This window comes from Perca fluviatilis, chromosome 2 (assembly GCF_010015445.1).
Source record: "Perca fluviatilis chromosome 2, GENO_Pfluv_1.0, whole genome shotgun sequence".
In the NCBI taxonomy this organism is placed as follows: domain Eukaryota; kingdom Metazoa; phylum Chordata; class Actinopteri; order Perciformes; family Percidae; genus Perca; species Perca fluviatilis.
In genome coordinates this window covers 39,709,157-39,734,918 of record NC_053113.1, presented here as the reverse complement: position 1 = coordinate 39,734,918, position 25,762 = coordinate 39,709,157, and the positions used below count along the sequence as shown (strand labels likewise).

At 40.3% G+C, this 25,762-nt stretch overlaps 1 protein-coding gene across 1 annotated transcript; it reads right to left on the bottom strand.

Annotated features, from left to right (window-relative positions):
• Positions 1 to 12,969: 12,969 nt before the first annotated feature.
• LOC120551823 lies at positions 12,970 to 18,677 on the bottom strand. The gene is made up of 4 exons (XM_039789416.1): positions 18,337 to 18,677; positions 18,108 to 18,248; positions 13,211 to 13,387; positions 12,970 to 13,066 (listed from the first exon to the last, which is right to left on the bottom strand). The coding sequence occupies exons 1-4, from the start codon at positions 18,633 to 18,635 to the stop codon at positions 12,970 to 12,972; spliced, it is 714 nt and encodes a 237-aa protein (XP_039645350.1). The 5' UTR covers positions 18,636 to 18,677.
• Between the last annotated feature and the right edge of the window lie 7,085 nt (positions 18,678 to 25,762).

The following is a 25,762-nucleotide window of genomic DNA, read 5'->3' as shown; positions in this document are numbered from 1 at the left end:
TGTCCTGTTATTTTGAGCGTCAAAGACTTCATTTCCTGCATTCCGATGCACTTGTATGCACCAATTCATATTTACCCTTTATTTATCCTATGAAAAGAAAAACACAGATGACATCCAAAATATATCAAAAGTATAATGGAATATAAAGCAGAAAGGGGGCCTTCACATCAGGGACCTGAGCCTGGATCACAAAAGTTGACCCCAAAGCAACGAGGACAAAATAAAATAGGCTACTTATATTTGTCTAAAGTGTGCGGTGAAGGGAGGATACTGGCGTTAGTGTAGGTGGAGCATTTGGCCCCTACGCGCACACTACAATTCAATTCAATTCAATTTATTTATAGTATCAAATCATAACAACAGTTATCTCGAGACACTTTACAGATAGAGTAGGTCTAGACCACACTCTATAATTTCCAAAGCCCCAAAAATTACAGTAATTCCCTCAAGAGCAAGCATTAGCAGTGGCTGTTGCGACAGTGGCGAGGAAAAACTCCCTTTTAGGAAGAAACCTCGGCAGACCCAGACTCTTGGTAGGCGGTGTCTGACGGGGCCGGTTGGGGGTGTGATGAACAGTGGTAAATAATAGTCACATTAAAGATAATGGAACAGTGACTTCGAAGGTAGTCGTTGTAGTTCATGTCATAGCAGGGCACATGGTGTCATACTGAGTAGTGCAGTCTCCTATACCGGATCCTGACTATTCTGTGTGTATGAACATCGCAGCAGGGCGTTGCGGAATGTAACGTGGCGCTGCAGAGCACGGGTGGATGCAGCGGATGCAGCGGATGCAGCGGACGCAGCAGGACGCGGCCGGGAATTGCAGGGAATCGCAGAGCTATGCTCTGCGATTCCCTGCAATTCCCGGCCGAAGACACATAAGGACTCCGGGGAGTAAACTCCCCAGAGCTAGGTTAGTTACAAGCATTTCTGGGACAGGATGCATACAAAAGGAAACAAGTGAAAACAGAGATGAGAGAGCAGCTCAGTGTGTCATAGGAAGGAAGGAACTTCCCCGGTAGTCTAGAATTATAATAGCATAACTAAGAGAGGCAGGTTAGCTTATAGAGAGATGCCGGATCGGGCTTGAACTCTACCCTGCCGGATCGGGCTGTACTGGCCTGCCTCCCTCTACTCTCGCTATATTATTGATTATATGATAAATAAATCTGATGACTACGAAGAGAAGCAGGTGGGCCGGGTTAGGGGGACGCTGCCACTCCTCACTCCCTAACTATAAGCTTTATCAAAGACGAGGGTTTTCAGTTTACTCTTAAAGGTGGTGACGGTGTCTGCCCCCCGAATCCAGACTGGGAGCTGGCTCCATAGGAAAGGAGCCTAGTAGCTGAAGGCTCTGGCCCCCAGTCTACTTTTAGAGACTCTAGGAACCACAAGTAACTCTGCATTCTGGGAGCGCAGTGCTCTAGTGGGACAATAAGGTACTAGGAGCTGTTCTAGATAGGATGGTGCTTGACCATTTAGGGCTTTGTAGGTCAGGAGAAGGACTTTAAAGTCAATCCTGAATTTTACAGGAAGCCAATGCAGAGAAGCTAATACGGGAGAAATATGATCTCTACACACTGCGCTCAGCCAGAAGCGGGTCGATGAAAGATGAGGAAAGTCTCTCTGCATGTTCTGCAGTGTTAGTTTAGTTTGCTGTCACATTACTCAACCCCGTATTTGTGAATACACATATCTGAAGTTCTGTCACAAAACTATTTTGTTGCGTATCATTGCACATGTTTAAGTGGGTATATGGAAATCCTGGAGCGTTCTTAGGTGGTATACTGCATATACCTGCGTATCACATAGACTACACCACTGCTATACAGCAAGACCAACAGATATATGTATGTATGACAAAAAATAGAAGATAACCCTTAAATACTGTACCTTGTGCATTAGTTTGGGATAAAGTCTGACATGAGCCACAGGCGGCGGCCCAACGCACGCCTGCTTTGTTCTTTCGTGGAATGATTGTAAAGATTTACAAAGAATATATTTACGGCATTTACTCTCTAACTTGCTGTGTACAAATCACCATGTATCCAGCTCATTTAAATAGCTCATATTACTGCATTGTGTGAACAGTTAACTTGATTTAATATTGTGTGTGGCGTTTTTCTTCTGCGGGATGCAAATTTTCCACCAAAACAACTTCCTTCCTGAGACTATTTAGCCACCATCGCTGCGTCTGGAGCTTAGCGCCGCCCAAGATGATTGTGATTGGTTTAAAAAACAACTCGGAGCGTTTTTTTCTCCTATTCTGGAATGTATGTGTGGTGTAGTCAGAACTTACTCCAAAGCGCTGTGGAGATAGGTCTGGAAATGCGAGGCTACTTGTGCATAAATGAATATATTCACATCTGTACTCATCATCTATACAGTAGTTGTTTCAACAAGTCATGTCGCAATTGACTGACCCTATTTCAGTATCAGTGAAACATCCTCAGCTGCATAGATACTGTATGGCAGTATGAAGGTATTAACCCTCCTGTTGTCCTCGGGTCAAATTTGACCTGTTTTCAAAGTTTCTATATCAGAAATTTGGGTTTTGCCCCGAAATAACATGGATGGTTCCATACAACGCTCTTCACAAGTGAAATTAAGGATCAGATCTCTACTTTCATTGAATTGTGGGTGTTGTTTTCAATTTCATAGCATTATCCTGACTAAACTTTGACATATCTGTGATTATCCATTACCTTCATATAGTGACGGACTGGCCATCTTGAATTTGGGCAAATACCAGAAGGGCCGCACCCCTTTGGACCCCTATGGGCCACTACTGATAAAGTTATTTTATGCATGCATCTGCAAGGTGCGTGGAAAGATTAACTCGGAAGGCAGAGTTACTAATTTCCAAGCTAGGTTGTTGACAAAAATAGGGCCGGTGTGTTGCAAAGGCCAGGGCCGTTTTTTGATCCCAGTCTGTCACTGCTTTCATTTTTTTATTTTTTTTTTCTCCAATCTGTTTATTAGATTTTCTGACAATAATGACAAAACAAAAAACAGTGCAAAGGTGGTCCAAGCAGAGTATCATGCATATGTTACAACAAAGAGTACTATTAAGACAGTACAAGCACTTAGAAATAAGACAGGGAAATAAATAAATAAATCAGGAAAAAAATAAATAAATAAATAAATAAAAATTAAAAAAATTAAAAAAAAACTGTGGGCCAGTCTGTTGCTCCTCATATCATTTCAGTAGCTACATCACTCAGGGATATTTGGAAAATGCACGTCTCGGATGTATTGAAAGAAGGGGTCCCATATTTTATTAAATTTTCTCAGTGAGCCCCTTAGTATACACCTAATTCTTTCCAATTTGACAAACCCAAGGACTTCCCTCAACCAACGGGTATGTGAAGGTGGTGCCGGAGATTTCCACTGTAATAAGATCAAGCGCCTGGCGAGTAGGGTGACAAAAGCTACGAGGCCTTTTTCTGAGGTAGAGAGTGATAGCATAGGTGGAGTTACGCCAAATAATGCTACCATAGCATTTGGATCAATTGCTTTCCCGATGACCTTGGACAACGAATTAAAGATTTCTATCCAGTAAGCTTTTAGAGTGGGGCAAGACCAAAACATGTGGACATGGTTTGCAGGAGCATGCTGACATCTATCACAAGTTGGATCGATATCATTATAAATTTTGGAAAGCCTAACTTTGGTAAAGTGGGCACGGTGTATAATTTTGAACTGAATCAAACCATGTTTTGCACAGATAGATGACTTGTGTACATTATCAAGAGCATTGTTCCAGAGTTCTTCAGTGATCTTTTCTCCCAGTTCCTCCTCCCAAAGTGTCTTAACTGAGTTTAAAGAACCTAAACGCATGGAATGTACTAGAACATAAATATGTGACATCATTCCCCTGAGTGCGGGCGTTGGTTTAAGGAGAGAGTCCACTGGCGAGTCAGATGGTAAATTAGGAAATTGAGGGAATCGGTTCCTGACAAAGCAAAGCATTCTGTAAATAACTGAAGAAATGATGTTTCGAGAGGGAAAATTTCTCCGTTAACTGCTGAAATGATGCAAAAGTGTTATTAATGTATAGATCTTTAAATGTCTTAATACCTAGATTGAACCAGGCATTAAATGCACCATCTGCTAAGGAAGGGGGGAAAGTATGGTTCGCAATTATTGGGGCGGCTGTAGAAAATGTTTGCAGACCAAAATACCTTCTGAACTGATTCCAAATTCTCAAGGACGATTTAACAATTGCATTCTTGGTGTAGGGACCAGTAGGGCTCTTAATAGGAGAGTGAGCTAATGCTGAAAGTGACACTGGCTCACAGGAAGCAGCTTCCATCTTAAGCCAGACGGGTGGGGAGCTGTGTAAGCTAAAATGTAACCAAAATTGTATTATTCTAATATTGGCTGCCCAATAATAAAATCCAAAATTTGGTAGTGCCATTCCTCCCAGTGCCCTCGGCCTCTGCAAAAACTGCTTCCGTATCCTTGGCGTCTTCCCACCCCAAATGAAACCTAGAATCATGGCATCAATTTTACGAAAAAAGGTAAATGGGAGAAAAATGGGTAAGCACTGAAATAGATATAAAAATTTAGGGAGGATGTTCATTTTGACAGAGTTAATTCGGGCAGCCAAAGACAGATTTAACACTGACCATCTGTCAAAATCTTTTTGCACGCCGGTTAGAAGTGGGTCAAAGTTAACTTTATAAAGATCCTTGAATTTAGCAGTCACCTGAACTCCTAGGTAGGTAAAACTATGTTTTTCAGTTTTAAATGGCAAGGTATGAAGTGGGTATTCATGTGCCGCCCTATTCAAGGGAAATAACTTGCTTTTATTTAGATTTAATTTATAGCCAGAAATGACACCGAATAAGTTAAGGACAGAGAGAATCACAGGAACAGAGACCGAGAGGTTGGAGACATAAAGAAGAAGATCGTCGGCATAAAGAGAGACTCTTTGTTCCACTCCGTTTCTGACAATACCTGTGATGCGGGGGTCACTCCGAAGCGCAATGGAGAGGGGCTCAATAGCTAAGGCAAAGAGTAGGGGGCTCAACGGACACCCCTGACGGGTGGAGCGATGAAGGGGAAAATATTCGGATTGGGTGTTATTCGTCCTCACTGAAGCTAGGGGGATGAATATAATAGCTTCACCCACGAGACAAAGCCAAATTTCTCCAACGTATAGAAAACATATCCCCACTCCACGCGATCCGTCACTGCCTTCATACCTCTGATCATAACCATAAGTCCAAATCATTCACATTTCTACTTTTTTCTTACAAAAACATTAGGTATAATTTCATATAAATGAGCTTTATTGACCATTAATTCTGAAAAAAATAAGTGTAAAACTAGTGTAAATAAGTTCTAGTTCTAGTAAATAAGTTCTAGGTTCTAGTGGTGAAGATACTGGTGGTAGTGGAAAAAAAATACTGCCAAAAAAGTTGAAAAAAGCAAGCAAAACATGAAAAGAAAGCATCAAAAAGGTAAAAAAAAAAAACATTGTCTAAAAGAGTATTCATTTTGGAGGGGTTAATAATGCTGCAGGTGGGCTGGGAACATATAATTCCATGGAGGAGCAGAGTCTCCAGGACCATAAACTAATACAATTTTAACTTAAAAATTGTTTATTAAAATATGTTCTCCTCCATTCAAATCCATTATGCATTATGGGTTTAGACTGTATCAGTGACTGCTGCATTAGGTTTACCAGCAGATATGAAATAACTGTTAACATGTATTTCATTACTTTGTGGTAATGTCTGAAGTTCTATCATGGACTCTGTACATTTTTTGTGGAAAAAATGCCTTGGTTACCTTGTTTCAAGCCATTCTAGCGTGGTATAGAAAGCCTTCAGGAAGACTCAGCTCGATTTGTGCCAGTTGTCATTAATATTCAAGCTGCTTGACTCTGATTGGCTAACAGCTAGCCAATGAGAGCCTGGCTATCAGCATCCTTTACCCAGCGCAACTGGGCGAGCTCATGAATAGCAATGAGCTCAGGCAACACCACATCAAACTGAGCAGCTTTTGTAATTGGCCTGATTTCTCCACTTATTTCTTGTCAGTGGCTAGAGCTGACAAAGGAGGTAGCAGTTCATTTTCACATTCACAACATAACACAAACACATATGGACCTAACATATTTCAAAAAATGCAAGTTAAAACGGTTTTGTGTGGCAGGGCACCTTTAAGCAAACAGCTACAGTAACATACAAATCTTGCTACAGAGAGAGTGAATACATTGTGCAGGCAGGCGCACAGCAGGCAATATTTGAAACATTTACAACATTGTCTAAAAATTGAGAAAACATCTGCTGGAGGATCCTATTGCTTTTCCATTTGGTTTAGGATTTTCCAAACTGTAGTCCGCAGTGCTCTCCCAATCAATTATAAAGTCATTTATGAGACTGCTGGTATCACCAACAACAGATTCAAATTTCTCTTGACAGATTCCACTGCTCATCACTTACTCCAACAGGCAGCTGCCTGCTCATCTGCTTATAAGTGAAACCACACAGGCAGCAGACTTGTCTACAATATCTTTATCTGTCAGTATTTTGTTGTTTGTTATTTGTGGACCAAACAGATATTAGATAGATAAGTTTTAGCCTTCAAAGATCGATCACGCTGCGGCTTTTTAAAACATGTTCTTACTGCTAGAGAATGGAATCAGCATGTGGTATTTTATAATAGAACAACATTCTTTTTTATATATATAAATATATATATTTATAGAAAAGATGTTTGATCTAACTGCAGCTCTTCTTCTATCAATGGTCAATCTTATAGCAGTTCAAGTGTATGGCATTTCAGATTTTAGAAAAGCACACATTTTTCCTAAAAGCTGATATTGTTATATCTAACTAAGCTGTCCAGGTGCCATTGATGCAAATTAATGATTTACATTTGCATGTATGTATGATGGTGATGTTCTTGATGTAATATACAAGTATACGCTGCCTCATGTGACCTACAAATGTGGGAGTTCAGGAAAGGTTTCAGTCTGTTTTAAATTGGCCCTAATCAATCCTATAAGCATACCAGGAGAACTCTCTGGCCCAGTTAATGTGCGTATCAGTGAATGCCTTAGAGCAGCTGTGTGAAAGTGACTCGTCATCTGGATGCATCACCGAATCCAAAGCGCTGACATGTTCCTGGCACGGGGGTTGTGTGCGGAGTCTTGGATGAGTTTCCACTGCAGTGCAATTATGTATAGACTTGGCCATAATAAAATAAAATCTGTCTTTATCCATATGAGATGCAGGGTACGATTGAACATTATGCCCCCAAGCAGAAAAGCAATTTGAGATTTACTCAACATAAATCACTGTCCTCCTATTGAGTTCTGAGAGACAGTTCCAGGTGAGGGAAGTTAACCTTGCATGACTGCAAAACCATAACAAGTCATCTGAATCAACAGGTTTTGGAACACAAAATGACTAGAAAGCTTCTGCAGGGGTGTGAATATCTTTTGATGGTAGCTTATCAGCTCAGCGTTTACTTTATCCAGCATGTCTCATGAAGCAAGAATTAACACTTTGCTTTGGGCTAATTTTGAGCCCATAGCTTTTTCTATTTTTGTTATGAACCCCAGTATACAGATGTGAAGCCACTAGATATGTAACATTGCATTGTGAATCGGTTAAACATCGATATAAATGTGTAAGGATTACAACCGTTTGCGATAAAAATGAATCGTGATGCAATTTTTAAACGGACTAGGGCGTTATCAACTTTTGATTTATCTTGTTTGACTTCAGACATCGCTATGAGTTTTTAGTTTATTAGGTATCACTATAGATTTTGTGAAGGCTTCATGATAACCTGACAATGATAAACTTGTTCTTTTGTGAGACAGGCCTCAGTCACCAAGTATCCTTAGTTTGTATCTTTCAAAAACTCCCATTTCCAGTATGAAATCCACTGATTTATTGCCTTTTCACAGACATCTAGTGAAGCCACTAGATGTCATTGGATCTCTTTCATATTAGTACTTTAATTTGTCTTACTTTAATGTAAAAATGTGAATTTACAATTGTTGTTCATTACAAAACACCCTGATCTGTCACTGTTGTTGTTTCCCAGTCACTGAGGAACTGGCTAACAGTCAGGTCAAGTTTACTGTTCTAAGAAGTGAATGATACACAGCTGAATGTTTGTAGGAGTATTGTGGGGTGGCAGTAGCTCAGTCCGTAGGGACTTGGCTTTGGAACCGGAGCGGGGTTCAAGTCCCCGTACAGAGTGTGGACTGGTAGCTGGAGAGGTGCCAGTTCATCTCCTTGGCACTGCCTAGGTGCCCTTGAGCAAGGCACCGAACCCCAATCTGCTTGGTGCTGCGCAACCCTTCACTCTGACATCCCTCCATTTGTGCATGTATAGGTCCAGTGCATGTGTCTGTTTTTCAGGTCTGTGTGTAACTAACAATAGAGCAAAAAAATGTAATTTCCCCTATAATTAATAAAGTATGTATTCTTCTTTATTATCAGGTTTGGTAGGCTATCATATGAGCTGTTAAACCATCCTAACACTAGTGCTATAGTACTCCGGTCTTGAGATGATTTTCTATTGTCTCAGACTTGTCTTGGACTTGTTCAAAATCCATCTAGAACGGGCATTGACATGGGTCGCATGCTATCCCTGGCTGCGTCATATGCCTCCGCGCAGCCCGCACACCCAGAGGCATCTATCACTTTCATTTTGGCCACAGACATAATGTTGGCGAGCAGAAGCATAATACTAGCCTGACAAGCCAGACCCACATCAGGATGTTGGGTCTGGGAACTCACCATTGGCAGGGCTCAATCCGAGGGGCGGGATAAACGGATGTCTTTCAAATTCCCTCCGCACGCAATAGGATAGCGCTACAACCAACCAGAGCAACACTAGTTGATAGATTCAACTTTTGCCGTATCCGGTCGACAAAACACATCTTCCTTTTTTAAGAATGACTTCAGAGCCGTTCTTTGTTCTTTTCTCAAAGAAAAGCTGAACTCCAAGTCTTCCAGAGTCACGGCCAAAGCTGATTCGAAAGACCGCTGTTCTCCAGGAGCAGCAGCCATCTTCTTTGTTTTCAAGTAGCAGGGAATTCACGCGGAATGTCGCAACTCTGCCGTCATTATGTTAAGCCCGCCCACCGACTCTATACACGATGTGATTGGCCTGACTAGAGTTTGGTTTTTCCAGCTCGCAAGCCAACGGAGAGTTGCTAGACCCCCCTGGCTGCAAATTACATTTGCTGCCGCTAGGGTGTGTCCAGATTTCTAGGGTAGCATAATACACATTGGTTTTACAAACTACACACAATTTGTTCTAATTCGGACTCGGTCTTGTCCTGCTATCGGACTTGTCTTAGACTCGACCAAGGTGGTCTTGACTACAGCACTTCCTAACACTAATAAGCCTGAAGGTTATGTCACGGAGGTTACCTTTAACATAGTGGATAAGTATCTATAGAGCGCAGCAACTTTTGTTTTCCATCTCTGTGGTATGTGTCATACAGAGAAGCAGATTCAAAAGTTACATAACCTTTCATGCTCTGACAGACTACAGGGAATAATTGCCGGAGCAACATAGATGGAGCCCAATAAATCAGACAATTTATTGAGCATATTTTGCCAAGAGCTTCATGTACAGTACTCTACGTGGCTAAAAGACTTTCTGTCTAAATGTAGGTTATATGTTGTAAAAGTATGTCTTTATGTACTTCCACACCCAAATGTCTTTGGTTAGCACATTATTATTTATTTATGTTATGTACATTTTAAAATACCAGCTATAAATATCAATAACAACATATTTATTAATCATAATGAAGTCAGTTATCCTAGACATGTCACATATTATGGCTAGGTCCAAAACAGGCTGACTTTAAATTTTGCTTGACTGTTTCCACTTATGAATACCAAAACGTTACATAATATTTGCGCTGCTGGAATGATGTATGAGAGGAAGATTATACTTTCATCCCCTGGATGAATGAAAAAAAAAAGATCTCATAAAGGTGTTTAAATGCACCTGTCAGCTTTTGTCTCTATCATGGTTGATGTCAGTAAAGACCAAAGGACATTGTACATTTGTGAACAAACGTTAAAGAGCTCATCTGGCTGAGTGAACTCTGCAGATAGTCAGAGAAACCAGTATACAGGAGTCACAATTCAATTTGTATAATGGTCCAAAATGTGAGGGAACTGGTCCCAAAAATGAATACAGTTAGTTAGATAAATAAATACAACAGACTTTTGTTTTTTTCTTATGCTCTTGATATCCACATCTGCCTTTGTGAAAATTGTCGATTCCTCATTTACTATGTTTTTTAAATAATCTACTGACACAAAATTCCAAAAAACATGTTTACTTTACACCAACCTTAATTGAAACATTGTGCCCACCCAGTGGTAGTATGAAAAATGGCACTGCACCATTATTTATTGGGATTGACACATTTTTCTATAATCCAAAACTTACACCATCATACATCATTTGAAATATGCTATACTCACATAAAAATACTAAACACAGTGTAGCTTTAGGTAATCAATGTGCAATTTGTTTTCTAAAATTCATATTTCATTTAAATTAAAACATGGAAGGGAACATTTGTTTAATGTTCCAAACGCAGTTGAAATGGTCTTATACAAGAATTAAGAGCTTTCATATTACAGAAAGAACAGGCTTCTGAGACTTACCCTAACCGTAAATGTTTCAAATGGTTTCTTACCCACATATTTGTACACTAAATAAATCACTATGTCTTTGATCTCAACATTTCTGCCGTCTTCAGATGGCTTCAATATTCTTCATCTGTGAGAAACAGACAGTGTTTATGTTTTATATCACTCCATGCAGGTCCAAAATACCAATTATTTGGCTCCAGTGTAGATAATTATGTAAAAAGCAATAAAAAATCACATGTGGATTAAATAATATCTTGGGTCTGACAGAAAAACATGATCCTTTTATTTAGCCACAAATCTCTGCATATTCCTTTTCTTTTTTTATGGGCATGTCCACCTTTAATGATAGGACAGCTCAGAGGGGAGAGAGAGGGGGGGAAAACATGCAGGAAACCGTCACAGGTCAGACTCAAACCCTGGACCTTCTGCATCAAGGAATAAACCTCTACGTATGTGCACCTGCTCTACCAATTGAGCTATCCTGCCACTACATAGTCCTTTTCAATGACACCCACATGTCAAAGTCAACTTTGACGAAAATGTAACACAATACATAAATGCAAAATATTCATAGCAGCCTCCACCATTGCTTAACCCACCAATCAGCAAGTGTTTAATGGGGATCAGGTGACGTAGAAGCTGAAACAAATGGGAAATTCACTGGACTATTGCCACACGGAAGCAATGAGTCAATGGGCCATATTTCAAGATCAAGCTATTCCTGGACTCTTTTCTGCTGCTGGATTCAAGTTCTGTATAAATTCCATAAGAATGACCACTGTGTCTTAGCCTGATGTCCATACTGCATGGCTAAACTGCTAGAAAATGTGAGATGTGGGCAGCAATTCAGAGGTGTGGCTACCTGTGAATATATCCTACACTAGTTCAGGCTTGCAGTATCAGTTCATTGCTATCAAACTGTTAAATGCTTATGTGGCACCTGATCATGGTTTGTTCAAAAACTGTGGATGGTAATAGCTGGATTTCGTTTTTTTGTTTATTTTCATGTTTTATGTATTTCATGTTTATGTGCTTTTTATATATAACATGCAGCAAGAAACACAAAAATCCCCTTTCGGTCAATACAGTTCAAATTTAAACAAAATTAACTTTTTTCCTAATTTCCTGAGATATGCTTGAACAATACATGGTTGGTGATACACTATATAGATTTTTATCTGCTCAAGTGCAAGCTGATTAGTTTGGATATTTGGATATTTATTCGTGTTACATAACCAATTTTCATCTCTCTGTTTTTGAAATTACAAATCTGTATCAATGATGCTGTGATTTATACTGCATTACACAATCTGAAAGTATTTGTCATTTCAGCGTATTTTAAGTACTATACCCCTGTGCCCGTGTTTCCATAGAAATGTAAGATGAATTGCGAGTTAAGTGACAGGTGCTTTTGTACATTTCAGAGGAAATGTGGCAGAGATTAAATTTTTCCTGAAACTGAGCCTTTTATCCAATCATAATTCAATTCCCCCTCAATGTTTCCCCCAAACTGTACTTTCCAACTCAAAGCTCTTCTGTCTTCAATTTTTGAAGATGTCACTGGGATGTTTTCTGCGGTATATTACTGTGCATCTCACATTAATGTTCCCAGAGCTACAATTCACTTTCTCTGCACTGAGACCAGTACGATTACCACCAGCAGCTGCAGTCCCATGTTTTTCCCAAATTCCATGGCAGGCTCAAAGCACAAGAGGGATCAACAACAACTTCCCAAAGTTTGTCCAACCCCAGCACGTGCATAGACAAGATGTGGTAATGTTCCATTTTTATGGAAAATACATAAAGTTCTCTTATAGTAAGATCCAGAATTTGGATTATTCCCTTAGTTTTGGCAAATACAGTATGAAAAGTCCACCATTCATCTGGTTTTTGCTTTTTTGTTACCATTAATGCATTTATTCTGAACTATTTACTGTGCAGCTGTAGGCTATTTGACCTAGTGACTTTTTTTTTTGAATTATTACCTGACAGCTGACAGCAACAGCTCATGCATGCTAATGAAAGCACCCAAGAGGATACATTGTTCAAATAATTCTTGTTAAAAGCAATTCATCGCCTTCAGGTGCAACATCTTTCATTACCTGGGCCAACCCAAATACTGTGGAATGCCTTATCATAAGCACTGGCTTGCAGGACAGCCTGCATTACACAATTAGGATTTTAACTATTATTAAAACCCTGCAACAACATTTTTCTTTTTCTTGTTTCATCTCCATTCCACCTATGTGACACACACTGTAGGAGCCTCTCAAAATGCAGCAACACACACACAATTAGTTAAGAGTCAGTATCAGTGGGGGTCCAGGGCCTTTTTGGTGAGGCTGACTGCTGAGGGGAAGAAACTGTTTTTGCGGCGTGCGGTTTTGGTCCTGATGGACCGCAGCAGCCTGCCAGAGGGGAGAGGTTTGTGTCCGGGGAGAGAGGGGGTCCTGAAGGCGTACAGATTGTGAACTTTCGTATTGAATGACAATGCATTTTATGATACTTGATACTAAGGAGATAATTTGTTTGTAACCAGCCAAAATCCCCACTCGCCCCATCCTGGGCGGTCCTCTTCCTCTTCCTTCAAGCTCAGGTCCTCTACCAGAGGCCTGGGAGCCTGAGGGTTCTTAGCTGTTCCTGGGACTGCACTCTTCTGGATAGGGATCTCAGATGTTGTTCTTGGAATTAGCCACTGTCCCAGTTTGGGGGTTAGAGCAAGAGTGCTCCTTAAAGCCCGAGTGCACCAATATATCCATATGAGTGATGTACTCAGCGGTACAAAAGCTGTGCCATGAATTCTATTCTATTCTTTTACGGAGCTTAGAGTTTTTCAGTTTTTGTTGATACTGTCAGAAAGGTAATAATTCTACTTTATGTTTTTTATTGAGGTCATAGTGGGTGGTGTTTGTTCTTTATATTGAAAGATCTTCCTAATATTCTGCCCCTCTCAGAATGTAAATGGTGTGGACGAAATATTAGAAACACCTCTTAATATAATGCAGTTCAGTTCAACACCACTGGAAACTACAACCTCAATTAAAAAACATATAGTTAAATGAATACCTCTCTGACTGTCTAATTAAAAAAACTGGGCATTACTATCTTTGTAAAGGCAGAATTTATGGCGTTGTATTGGATCAAATTAGACTGTACATTGTGTTACTAATAAAGTATGTGTGTGTGTGTGTGTGTGTGTGTGTGTGTGTGTGTGTGTGTGTGTGTGTGTGTGTGTGTGTGTGTGTGTGTGTGTGTGTGTGTGTGTGTGTGTGTGGTCTACTATTTCTTATAATATTATATACTAATATACTAGAAGTTGTTGTATTAGTATTAGTCATATGTTAGCTCATTGTAATTTCTACTGTTGATATTACGCTATTTTCTGTTTCATTGTACTTTTCAACTTAGAAACAATTTCAACAGCTGGGAAATGCTTTTTCATGCAACTTGAGTGTTTCCAAGAAGATTGTCTTCACTTGTCAAAATAGGAGTTAAGAAAGTCTAGTGTGACGTTAAAATGAGCATTCTCCTTTCCTCTGGAGCACCATCCTCCTATATTGCACACATATATTGGACAGTGGTGTCATGACACACTTCATTTTTACTGCATGTTTACATGAGCATTCTTGGCATTACCCCATAGCTCGGAGAATATTTAATATTGTTGGGAAAGTGCAACACGGTTTTAATTGGACAGTATAACCAACAGACCATGTGCAGGTTTGGCTTCATTTGTGTGTGTTTTTATGACTCACCAAAACGTCCAGATGTTTTCCACTGTGCCAAAGGAGTACATGCAGCAGCATAGTGTTCAAGTGTGGAGAGTATCCCAATGGTATGGACTGGAGTTATCTATCACACCATACAGTGATGTCACTCCTCAGAAATGTTCACTTTTTGGGTAATTGGGTAACAACAGAATTGCAGTAATGAGGTAAAATTATATAACCCGTTAAGGAAGTAGTTAAAACAAAGTATCTTAAAGAGCCACTCGACTGGTTTTACACACCGAGATCAGTTCATTTGTGAGTGCAACTTTTTCAACCCTACCGCAAGACAAGACTGTCATGAATTATTCTACAAGCCCCAGAATACATGTAATACCAATGTTTTAAAATGCCCTGTTTCCACAATAACTGCACATAACAATTAGACATAGTTAAAGGTCCAATATGTAATATATTTACTTTAATAAATCAAAAAATGACCCCAATGTGTCATCAGATATCAAGGAACTATGCTAAGTTGAAATACTATCTTTTCTGACAACAATGCTAATGCCAGTAAATTCTCCATTTGAAATTTCCGTTCCGTGACGGAATTTCTGTTTGTGTTTTGGCCTGTGTGTAGTTATCAACTGCCCAGTTTGACAGCCAGGCCGGGTTGCCAGATATACCTGTAAAAACGTAAACCCAGCGCGCTACACGGCATGTTTCTAACGTGTTGCGTGACCAGAGACATAACAAACCCCGGGTAAATATTGGAAATGTACAGTATTTGAAAGATGACGACAGCTTAGAGCCCAAAATGGCGCAGAGTTGGTTAATTTCCTCCTGAACAGGTAAGCATTAGCTTCAGCCTAATTTATCACGGCTACAAGGGGCATTTTATGTCATTTCAACATCTGTGTACTCACATTGAATTATATAGCTAGAGTACCCGAGTTGGTTACTTGCAAAAACAATTGAGACATAGCCAGTAAAGTGATCCCGACAGGTCCTGGCTAACGGCACCATGCTAACCCTGCTAACTGCTAACATTACCGAAGGACCAGGCAAGCGGGCCACGGCTGTTTACAATGTTTAGCCTGCTCAGCGGCCATAGCTGACAGCAGTGGGCTATTTTAATCCAAGAGAGGGAGGTTGTGAATCGGGAAGAGAGGACTGTCAGTTAACAGTGCGTTTAGCGATTGTTGCCGTAATTCTAAGCCAATAACGTGTGTTCAGTCGGGTGCGGAGTAGAGCTGTAATCGGGCCTTAAAAGTACGGCCCAAAAAGGCCCGAGCCCGACAGAGTTCGGCCCGAGCCCGACAAGTACATTTTGATTGACAGCTTTTTAAAAGACCGAACCCGTTTACAGCCCGACTGTACAAAAGGCCGTCTATCAGCAGTCATTAGAGTGTCGGAGAATAGCGCGGACACGCGCTTCACACCGCGAGCGGGCACCGCACCACTTTCGGCGGAAGAAAAGGAGAGGAAAAAAAAAAAAGAAAAAAAGAGACTGCACCGCACGCACACAGCTCCTTTGTCTTTCGTAAAAAATGAGTCATTTATACATGTTTTAACATCATTTATTCATGACTAACGGAGGCCATAGGCCACTTGGAAGTTGGAACAAAGAAACCGGCTAAGTCCTCCAGAGACCAGCCTCCGTTTCACCTCCTCAGGATCCATTTTCACGCTAATCGAAACGCATCAGCTGACCGCACATTTACTATGCAACCCGAAGCGCGAGCCCGAGCCCGGCCCGAGCCCGTGTAAAATAATAGAAATTAAGACCGAACCCGACCGAACCGGGCAAAGATCTTCAGCTCTAGTGCGGAGGACACCCCTAACCCCTAACTCTAACCCTAAGGTGGTGGTATTTTTAGCGGTTCCTACCATAATTCTAAGCCGAGGAAGTTTGTCTGTCCGTCGGGTGGAGAGGACAGCAAGGTTGTTGTGTTTTTAGCGATTCCTGCTGTAATTCTGAGACGAAAAAATGTGTCTGTCAGTTGGGTACAGAGCTCCGCGTGAGCACGGGCTTCTATGACTGTCAATATAGCCAGCATCTAACGTTAGCTACTCTGCTGTGCTGTGAAGTCATGTCTGGCTATGTGAGACAAACCATTAGCAACATTGTTGTGAATGCTGCGGTCTCAGCCTGGCTACCTCTGTGAACTTTGAGTCTGGGAAGGAGGGGGCGGGGGAGACGGCTCTCTCCAGTATTTTGAATTTGTACTAGTGATGGGTCGTTCGCGAATGAGTCGGCTCTAAGAGTTTAAAAATAATGATATAGGCACACATTAGTTTCGACTCTCTGATCAGCCTCACATTCTGTTCCTGTCAATCATACACAAGGTGTCAACCAATTATACAGCATGAGGGAGGGGCCGAGCCATCACACACACACACACACACACACACACACACACTGTCAAACTCGGAGGAGAGGACAGAGGAGAGGAAAAACAGCTCTGAAAACAAAACAGAGAGAAAAAGAGGGACCAGTTTAATCCTTTCAGTTATTTATTTTTCTTTAATATGTGTTCTATTATGTTGTTCCGATTCAGATTGTATTTGTTTTGAATGTTGTTTCTATATATTAAAAAGTTGTAATTTAAATGCAAATGTTTAATAGTATTCTTTTTTATAACAAATCAATGCATTTTTAAAGAAATTGTGAGACAAATATGATTTCATTTAATAATTTAATTAGAATTGTTTTTCACACCTATCATAGTCAAAACATAAATTTTTTTAAAGAGCCGTTTGTGAGCCGTTTCAGTGAGCTGAGTCAAACGAGCCGGCTCACGAAAAAGAGCCAGAATGCCCATCACTAATTTGTACTGTAGTAACTATTTTAAACACTAGCTGTCAGTATTACATATTGCACCATTAAAGGAATATTTCACCATTGGAAAGATGAATATTTATTTAAATTGGGTCACTTATGTAGTAGAAATGTGAATTTGTTTTTAGAAATTGGTGGCTTCTAGGCTGAGAAAAGCCAGAAAATGTGTTTTTGTCTCATGTGGATGAAAGACACCAAATCCCAGAATGCACTTGCTTTGCTGCTTTAGCGTCTACTCCCAAGCCACGCCTACCCTTTACAGACAGACAGTGAGGCGATCAACTCAACAAGTGTGTTTTATTGTCATTTCAACCATATACACGAAAAAACATTTCACCGTGGCTCAAGTGGTGTTACACATTTAAAATATATACTTTTTTGCCACAGCTGATACATTATCCGGACTTCTTTCAGCGGCTTGATTGATAGCTCCAGAGTGAACAGAACTGTGTCCATGGCAACGCTCTGCTATGCATGGCAACGGTGTATTATCCTAGCAGCGGTCTGTTAGGCAACCATTAAGGTTCACGCCTCGCCGTCGTCCATTAATACCTGACAATGGACGGTAACCTTCCACGTTTATTCTACTTCTTGCTTGCCAACATAATAAAACAATTCAAATACTTTAATAATTATGCTTTATCTTATTCGTATTGCATGCTTTTGAGTTCATCTCCCTCAAAAAAAAGTAGTCCCCTTTAGAACTACGGTGAATAACGTTAGCTCAACTCAGTTTCTATAGCAACCACATCAAACATGCATTCCTTATTCCAAATAATTTTTATTTGCAGTGAATGTATAACAAAATTATTGATTCATTTATGTGTAATAAAATGGACATTCCCATTGATTGTAAAATGGGACATATTGAAGGGCATAGGGAAAGATGAATCGGACGAGTTAGGCTGAGAGGATTGCGCAGCTTGAGGGGGAGAGATGCTTGCTGCGGAGGCCTGCTGGGGTGCGGACAACACCCGACTCCAAACTTTTTTGTCCGTGTTGGATGGGGCCCAGTAGCTTTTGAGGCTGGATTCACACCTGCAAAAAAATAATAAAAAATGTACATTTGCAGTAGGCTTCAGGTTATTATTACCACAATGAATTTATAACCTAGGCTTAGGCTCACCTGTGTCCCGTAACAGACATGATTTGTCTGGACTCCAGCCCGGCCTCAGACAGACGACGGACAGCCGTGCTTCTAAGCCTGTGGTTGGTGTATCTGGTGGTCATACCAGCTGCTTTGGACAATCGTGGAAGCATGTCCCCCAGGTAGTTCTTCCCCATCAGCTGTGTGGAGTACCAGAGATGTGGTTTGGGGTCCTTTAGTGGATGGAGGTAGAAGGCGGTGACACCCGGCGGACGTCTGGCGAGATATTTTTTGAAGCTCAGGACTGGACATCTGGGGTTGCCTGGCTCCGCATACATTGCGCCTCGGAGGTTTTCCTTGTTTGGGTCATTTGAATGTTTGTGGTTCTTCATCTCCGGATTGAAACTAACGTATTCATCCCCGGCGTCATCCACTTTTATGGCGAATGAGGACGCAGTCAGTTCCCGAGTGCCCTCCCTGCCTCGCCTCGCCAAGCAAAGCTGGAGGTCAAACCAAACTTTGGAAACTAGACCTAACGGGGTGTCCGGGGAGAGAGCTGTGGATTCACGCAGCAATTTCAGGTCAGCCTGTAGGCTATTTAGAACTAGCCTACAGCGAATAATGTTAGCTCAACTGTAGCTAACATTAATAGTTTCTATAGCAAGCACACAAGGCTGCATCTGATCACTAACGTTAGTTTAATAAGGTAGTCGCTACATTGTATCTCGCTTGCAAAATTATGTTGGCCTATCAACTGACCTTCCGATAGATTTCAGACACGTTTTAGAAACTTTTTTAAACAAGGTTTATTTTTACAATGGACCTCATGTTTGAAATTTCTGTGATAGAAAAAAATATACAAGCTGCGTATTGATCTACTATTTGATGACGCTGTGCTCAGTCAGCGGGCAATACACAGCAGGCAAATGGTTAATGCCCTCCTCCTAGCCAATCAGAATCAAGCATTCTTAAACGAAGTAGAATAAAAGAAGGCTAACACATAGCTACTAGCATTAGCTCTTGGTGGGCTGTGGTATAAACATTGAGTATAAACACAGCCGTAAATTTGCATGGGATGTAGAAGGGTCGGCATTTTACAGTCAGTTAGTTCGCAGTTAGTTGGATACAAATCACCCCATTTCTGCAACAGGCAGTCCGTGTTAACACAGCCCACCTCCACTAGTAGTCTTACCGGGTGACAGAGCAGCAGGCTGGATTGTCCGGTACAGCAATATTTCCACAACAACAAAAACACAGCAGTCTCTGAACTCGCATTGGGAGTTTCGTTGAAGTTGGATGTAGTCCAGTTTGTTTAATGAGCGGACACTTGCAAGCAGGATTGGTGGAACAGGTGGCCGGCTAGCGTTAGCTTTCCACCGGCACACTCGTTCAACGCTCCCTGCTGATGAGGTCACTTTACCGGCCAGAGGCATCGAGCACCACCGCTGGTCTCCGTGCAGGCAAAGCTTGCGTAGTGTGTGGAGTATTGCGTCTGTAATAAAGTGTCCTGCATATTCTGCGATCTGTACCAATGTATCCCGGTGGTACACGTGTGTGTTAGTTTGAATGCACATAATTGTTGTTCTAAAATTTCCGTCGGGATGAACAGTTTCTGCTCCTGCTGAGAAGCTAAGCGAGGATTCAAGATGGCTGACACTCGTTTTTTCCTCGGCAATCTCCGGAAAAAGCCGACAGTCCAACCCCCTATGGGCTATGCGGAAGTGGCTCCTAATACTGGCTGTAGTCTTTTGCCTCTGGGCAAAAAAGCCTCAGATGACGCAAAAATCGTCATTTTGCATCATCTGAGGCTTTTTTCCAGACCCACAATACAGAGATCTCCCCTCTCAGGGGGACATGAGGGAGAGAAGCACGGTCATTCAAAAATACTACCAGGTTTCTACTGATACAAAGCTTAATGCTAAATCGTTGAAGTGTCCCTTTAAGGTTGCAAAAAGATCGTGGTTATAACTTATGGTTACAGTATTATAGTTAGGCAAGTAAACATCTGGTTTAGTACAGGGAAAGATTGTGGTTACAGTTAATAAAATGGCAAATATTAACTGTAGGGATGTGATGGGATGCAGACTCCAAACTCCAGCATGAAAGTCTGAGGAGCTATACACACTCGCTCATCCACCCCGGTCATGTCCTCATCCTTACTTTCTGCCTCATTAATTATATATAGGGAACAATACTTCCAAAGTTAGCACTGGATGTAAATTGTGAGGTATGGAATGGTCCAATAAAGCCTGATGTATTCTGTGGTTTTGGAGGAAGTTTTGACAAGTCTAAGATAATAACCATAAATTTAAATATTTTAACAGAAAGCACATACTGTACAACTAGGGGCATGGAAGAAAAACACGTTAAATGAGGGGAGGCACCAGTGAAAAATGTAGGATAATGCATTTTTGGAGCTTGGACTAAAAGTTTGAGAATCCTGCCCTGTTTTTGTGCATCCCCCGCTATAGAGTAAGTAAGTATGTATGTATGTAAAATGTATTTTAGAGCACTTATCAAAGATAAAAATCAAAAAGTGCTTTACATAAAAACATACATGATGATACATATTAAAAACACAATGCACAATAAAAATTACAATGTAATACATAAAAATTAAAGTGCAGAGGGGTCAACTAAACGCCTGTCTAAAAAGATGGTTCTTCATCTGATTTTTTTAAAGAGTCCACAGATACAGCAAGACGTAAGAGCAGAGGAAGAGCGTTCCAAAGTCTCGGTGCTACAGACTCAAAAGATCAATCACCATGGGTCTTAAGACAAGTGGCACAGACAGTATACCATATTAGACCTGAGCTGACAAATATAGTTGAAGTATGCAGGTGCCTGACCGTGCATTGCTCTGTATGTTAGAGTGAGAATTTTAAACTGAATCCTATATGCGACAGGAAGCCAGTGAAGAGACTTAAAGTCAGGTTCATAATTGTATTTAGAGGTTGTTTCAGGATAAGGTTTTTTTTTTTTTTTTTTTCACGCTTATAACTTTTCACTATTCATTATCATTTTTAACTCAATCCTTAGAGTCAGACATCTCACTGTCCTCTGTCAATCCATTTTTAATACAAATTTACTAGTCATATGTAAAATGCTGACTAGTTAAAAAAAAATTAAGGGGTACCTAGGTAAGGACTACTAGCCAGTCAGAAGCAGAGTATGAGGGAGTGCCACGCTAGCAGCTAGGCGAGCATTATAACGTGTGTTACAAAGTGACCACGTTTGTCTCTGAAGTAAAGGCTGGACTACAACAGAGCTGTTTGGAGCAGTTTGGGAACAGTGTTTTCTGTTGGAGATGGTAAGTCCCTTTGGGGTGGACTTTGGGCTTTTTCACTTTGTAAACCTATAACGTGCACAAAAAAGATACACAATAAAGGAAAGGGAAAAAGACAAAAAGCATAATATGAGCACTTTAAGAACAGGGCTCTTTTAATCATCTTAAAACTTACTAATAAATTGTCTGTTTGATTTTCTCTCATTTTGTTTTTCCTTGCTTCATAGAACAAATGTTATTACTGTATATATTTTGTCTTCGAACTAACCAAGTATGGGTCACCCCTACTTGTATGCTGTACCGTATTAGCTTACTGAAGCATATGTATGTTGTGTCTCTGTTTTAACATTTACTAATAATTTGTCCTGTTTTCTCTTTTCTTTCGTCCTGTTTTATATAGCAAATGTTAATAGTGTTTATCTTATGTCCTGTTATTGTAATTTATATCTGCCAATTGGGACTACAGATGGAAATTAGCCTTTAAAAATTAGCCTAATAAATAAATCTAAATCTAAAAAATCTAAACAAAGTTACTAAAGTTAGGCTACTTAATAATTTATTCTGTGACCTAAACCAGTTGTAAAATACTTCACCCTTGTGGAATCCAAGTTTACAGTGTTTTTTAAAAGTTACAACGCATCAGAATGGATTTATGAACACACATGCACAGCAGGAGCCAAGGAAACCCTGATTTACGATACCTTAGGGAATAATGTTGAAAATGATCCACTGCACATGACTTTATAATGAAGCCATTAGTGCACAGGTTCTCAGTGTAATCATTGTTCATTATAGGTTCCACGTAAAAGTTTTGTTTTTGCTGCTGGTTACAGGAGTGAGAAGGCAATATTTCACTCTTTTCCTTCAGGATCAGTTAACTGGTGGCCAACAACACTCCCCTTCCCCTCCTCCAGCAGTTTGTCATGAGCCACGTAGACGGGATTCCCTGCACTTTCCTGGTCCAGGTTTCCAGTCTGCCGTTTCCTCTCTGTCCAGCCAGTGGCAGTGCGATGGTCTGAGAATTGGCTCCGTTTTGCTTCATCACTGCAGGGAGTTCACAGTTCCACACAAACATGTGAGCAATATAACATTCTTAGGAAGACAACTAATTGAATAATTACTTCGTTAAACAAGAAAGAATTATTGTAAGAAGTTCCATGTAAGTTGTTTTTTCTGGAAGAAAACCTTAAGTGAAAGGAGCAGATTTCCGTTAGGTTTCATTATATTAAGGCCACGCGTGACATAACCTCATCATCCCCATGGAGTGACACATAGCCATCATCACATATTCCTGTTGTCAAGCACAGTTTAAACCCACAGAAGTTTATTCTAAATTTAAGACAGAGTCTTCAAAGAATCTGGTCAGGCTAAATTACTGAAAAATGTCTCAAAAATGATACACGAGGTATTTTGAATTTTCCATGTGATCCAATGCTGAAGTCCATAAAAACTGATTACTTGGAAAATAATATTTCAGTTATTAGAACCAGCAGACAGAATGGAATATGGGATGAGTTCAAACAGCATTAAAAACATGTTTTAAAATCCATTTACGGGCAGTGGTGGCCTAAAGGTTAGAGAAGCGAGCTTGTGACCGGGCGGTCGTCGGTTCAATCCCCAGACCGACAGGATAAAAATCTGGGTGGGGAAAGTGAAAGAACAGCGCTTTGTCCCTCCCTCATTACCACCACTGAGGTTCCCTTGAGCAAGGCCCTTAACCCCAACCGCTCCAGTGGAGCTGCTCAGTGGCCAGCTGATCAGACTGGGCAGCTTCCAGGTATGAATGTGGAACTGTGTGAATGTGATCAGGGCGTTCCTGCAAAAGAGAGGCTCCCTCTCAGTGAACCTCCCCTGAATAAATAAAGGTTAAATAAAAAATTAAGACTTGTTTTGGACAATTTCTCCCTCTCCTTTCACTGCTTTGTTTGGTGTTCTCCCTCCTACATATAAGGAACTTGTGGCAAGACATTTAATTTTGCTGAGGTGCAAGTCTTCAAATGCCCCCTCATTCAGTTCCCTGATTAAAGATATCCTTTCTTTTATGAAGTTAGAAAAAATAGGGCAGACCATCAAGGGCTCTACCCGCAGGTTCTATAAAATATGGGGATGTCTTTCTAAGTATAGAGACAATTTGAACCTTCCCTCTGTGACAGACTAGAGCTGACACTGTTTATTTAAATAGACAACAGACAAACCATGGTAGCTACATGCCCTGGACATATAACACATATCAATATCCTGTGTGTTTGTATTTTTACTTGGAAAAACAATGAACAAACTAAAGAAAAAAGAAAGGAAAAAATACTTGTTTTGAGATGTATACAAATAACCTGCAGTGATCGATAATTTGCATCTGATATGGTTTTTTACACAAGTTTTTTTTTTTAAAGGTACAATTGCCTTGCTTCAAAACAATGATATCTACCTAATTGAAAAATACAGATTTAATTATTTTGCAAAAGACAGTCTATGCAGTGTATGTGCTCTGGACGTTTTGAGTTTGCACAGCACACTTCTTCAAACTGCATGTCGGACTTTGATTAGCTGCCAATCTGATTGTGACGGACATAATTCCTTCTTAAATCTTAAACTCAGATTTAATGTGAACACAGAGCAACGTTCCCCCTTCGGCAGATCAAGTTGTAAACAGCCTTCACGTTTAAAACTCTGCACATACACCACTCTGCACAAAGGTCAAACATCCAAGTGAAGTAAAGTAAATAGTTTTACCGGAGGGGGATTTCAGTCAAACTTTGAAGTGCTATGGGAAATTTAAGGAGGTTATTGTCAATGTCAAGATTCCAGAGGTTAGTCATAAACTAGACGGTTGACTTAATGGTGGTAAAGAAAACTTTTTTCAAAATCTTTTTTATAAGGTTTGTGAGTTAGGATGAGGAGTTCCAGCCTCTCATGACTCTGCATTGGTTAACAGCTAAAGCAGGTATATTTCTACAGTAATTTACACCATGACCTGCCATGTTCTTCATACATCATTACTCAGAATTTAGACACCATAAAATGTGAATGGATTGTTTCAGTCTTAGCCTTGAGATGAGACACACCTACATGCAGCTGATGAATTCCTCTATCTGTGCAGGCATGCTGAACACATCTCCATCTTTTCACACTTGGAAAATGTAGCCAAGAGGGCTTTAAGTCAAGATGTGTTGAGACAAGCTGTGACCTTATCACTGTACGGCAAGATTTGCATTAGCTTCCTACCTTGACTGTGGGTTATGTTTCATGAGTAAATAAATAAATTTGACTTTATAGACTATTTTTATATGATATCTATCTAGCGTCAGAAACAGAATATGGCCAAAATGAAAAAACCCGACCCAGTTTATCTTAGGTAGCTACAACTAAGATAAACTGGGTCAGGTTTTAACATTTTGGCCATATATTAACAACACTATTGTGGCACAATGTTATTTTGCTGACATTGCTTTTGTGTTCGCAGCTTTTTAAACAAATCCCTGCTATTGTCTCATGCTGCATACTAAATATGAAGCAATGTTATTACCATGCATTTTAAGGTACCACTGCAGGTCATTAATCATGTTTTCAACACTCACTTTACATACCCTGTCAGTCATGATAATTACAGTACATGTTCTCTCTAGGGGGAAACTAGGACTGAGTCCTTTCATTTCAATCACTTACCCCCATCAAGGGCTTCTGTTTTCCACATTTTTAAAAATCAAATGCAAAGCCTCAATATGTTCCTTATTTTTCTATCTCTTAGATTGGTTGTTTGCCATCTTGATGTTGATGTAGCCAATATGTTTGGCCTTCCTCCCCACACTTTCTTGCCAATGATATTTTACTGTCTTGGGAAACCGCACCAATGATGTTTGCATGTGTTTGTGAATCTTCCATTACTGGCATAATATTCTTCAAGTATGGACAGTGACTTTAGGTTCACACCCACAGTATTCAGCATGCAAATAGGGCGGGATACATTTGACCTGAATCAGGTTCATGATCATTAGTAGCTCAACATGGTCTGACAAAGACAGAACTTCCATCAGAAGTACACTATCTGCAGCAAGGGTTTGATTTGTATTAACCTCAGGCAACTTTATAGTTTTGTGATTCAAAAATGTAATTTATCAGAGTCGCTGGTAGCAAAGCAATCATGTTACAGTTCAGTACAGTTCCAGTTCTGGCAAGAAAGTA

Bases quoted from the DNA above. Each gene is read 5' to 3' on its own strand.
- LOC120551823 (XM_039789416.1), bottom strand. From the start codon at position 18,635: ATGTATGCGGAGCCAGGCAACCCCAGATGTCCAGTCCTGAGCTTCAAA. The intron at 18,249-18,336 runs GTGAGCCTAAGC...ATTTTTTTGCAG, and splicing joins ATGTCTGTTACGGGACACAG to GTGTGAATCCAGCCTCAAAA. The intron at 13,388-18,107 runs GTCCGATTCATC...TCGGGCTTTAAG, and splicing joins CAATCCTCTCAGCCTAACTC to GAGCACTCTTGCTCTAACCC.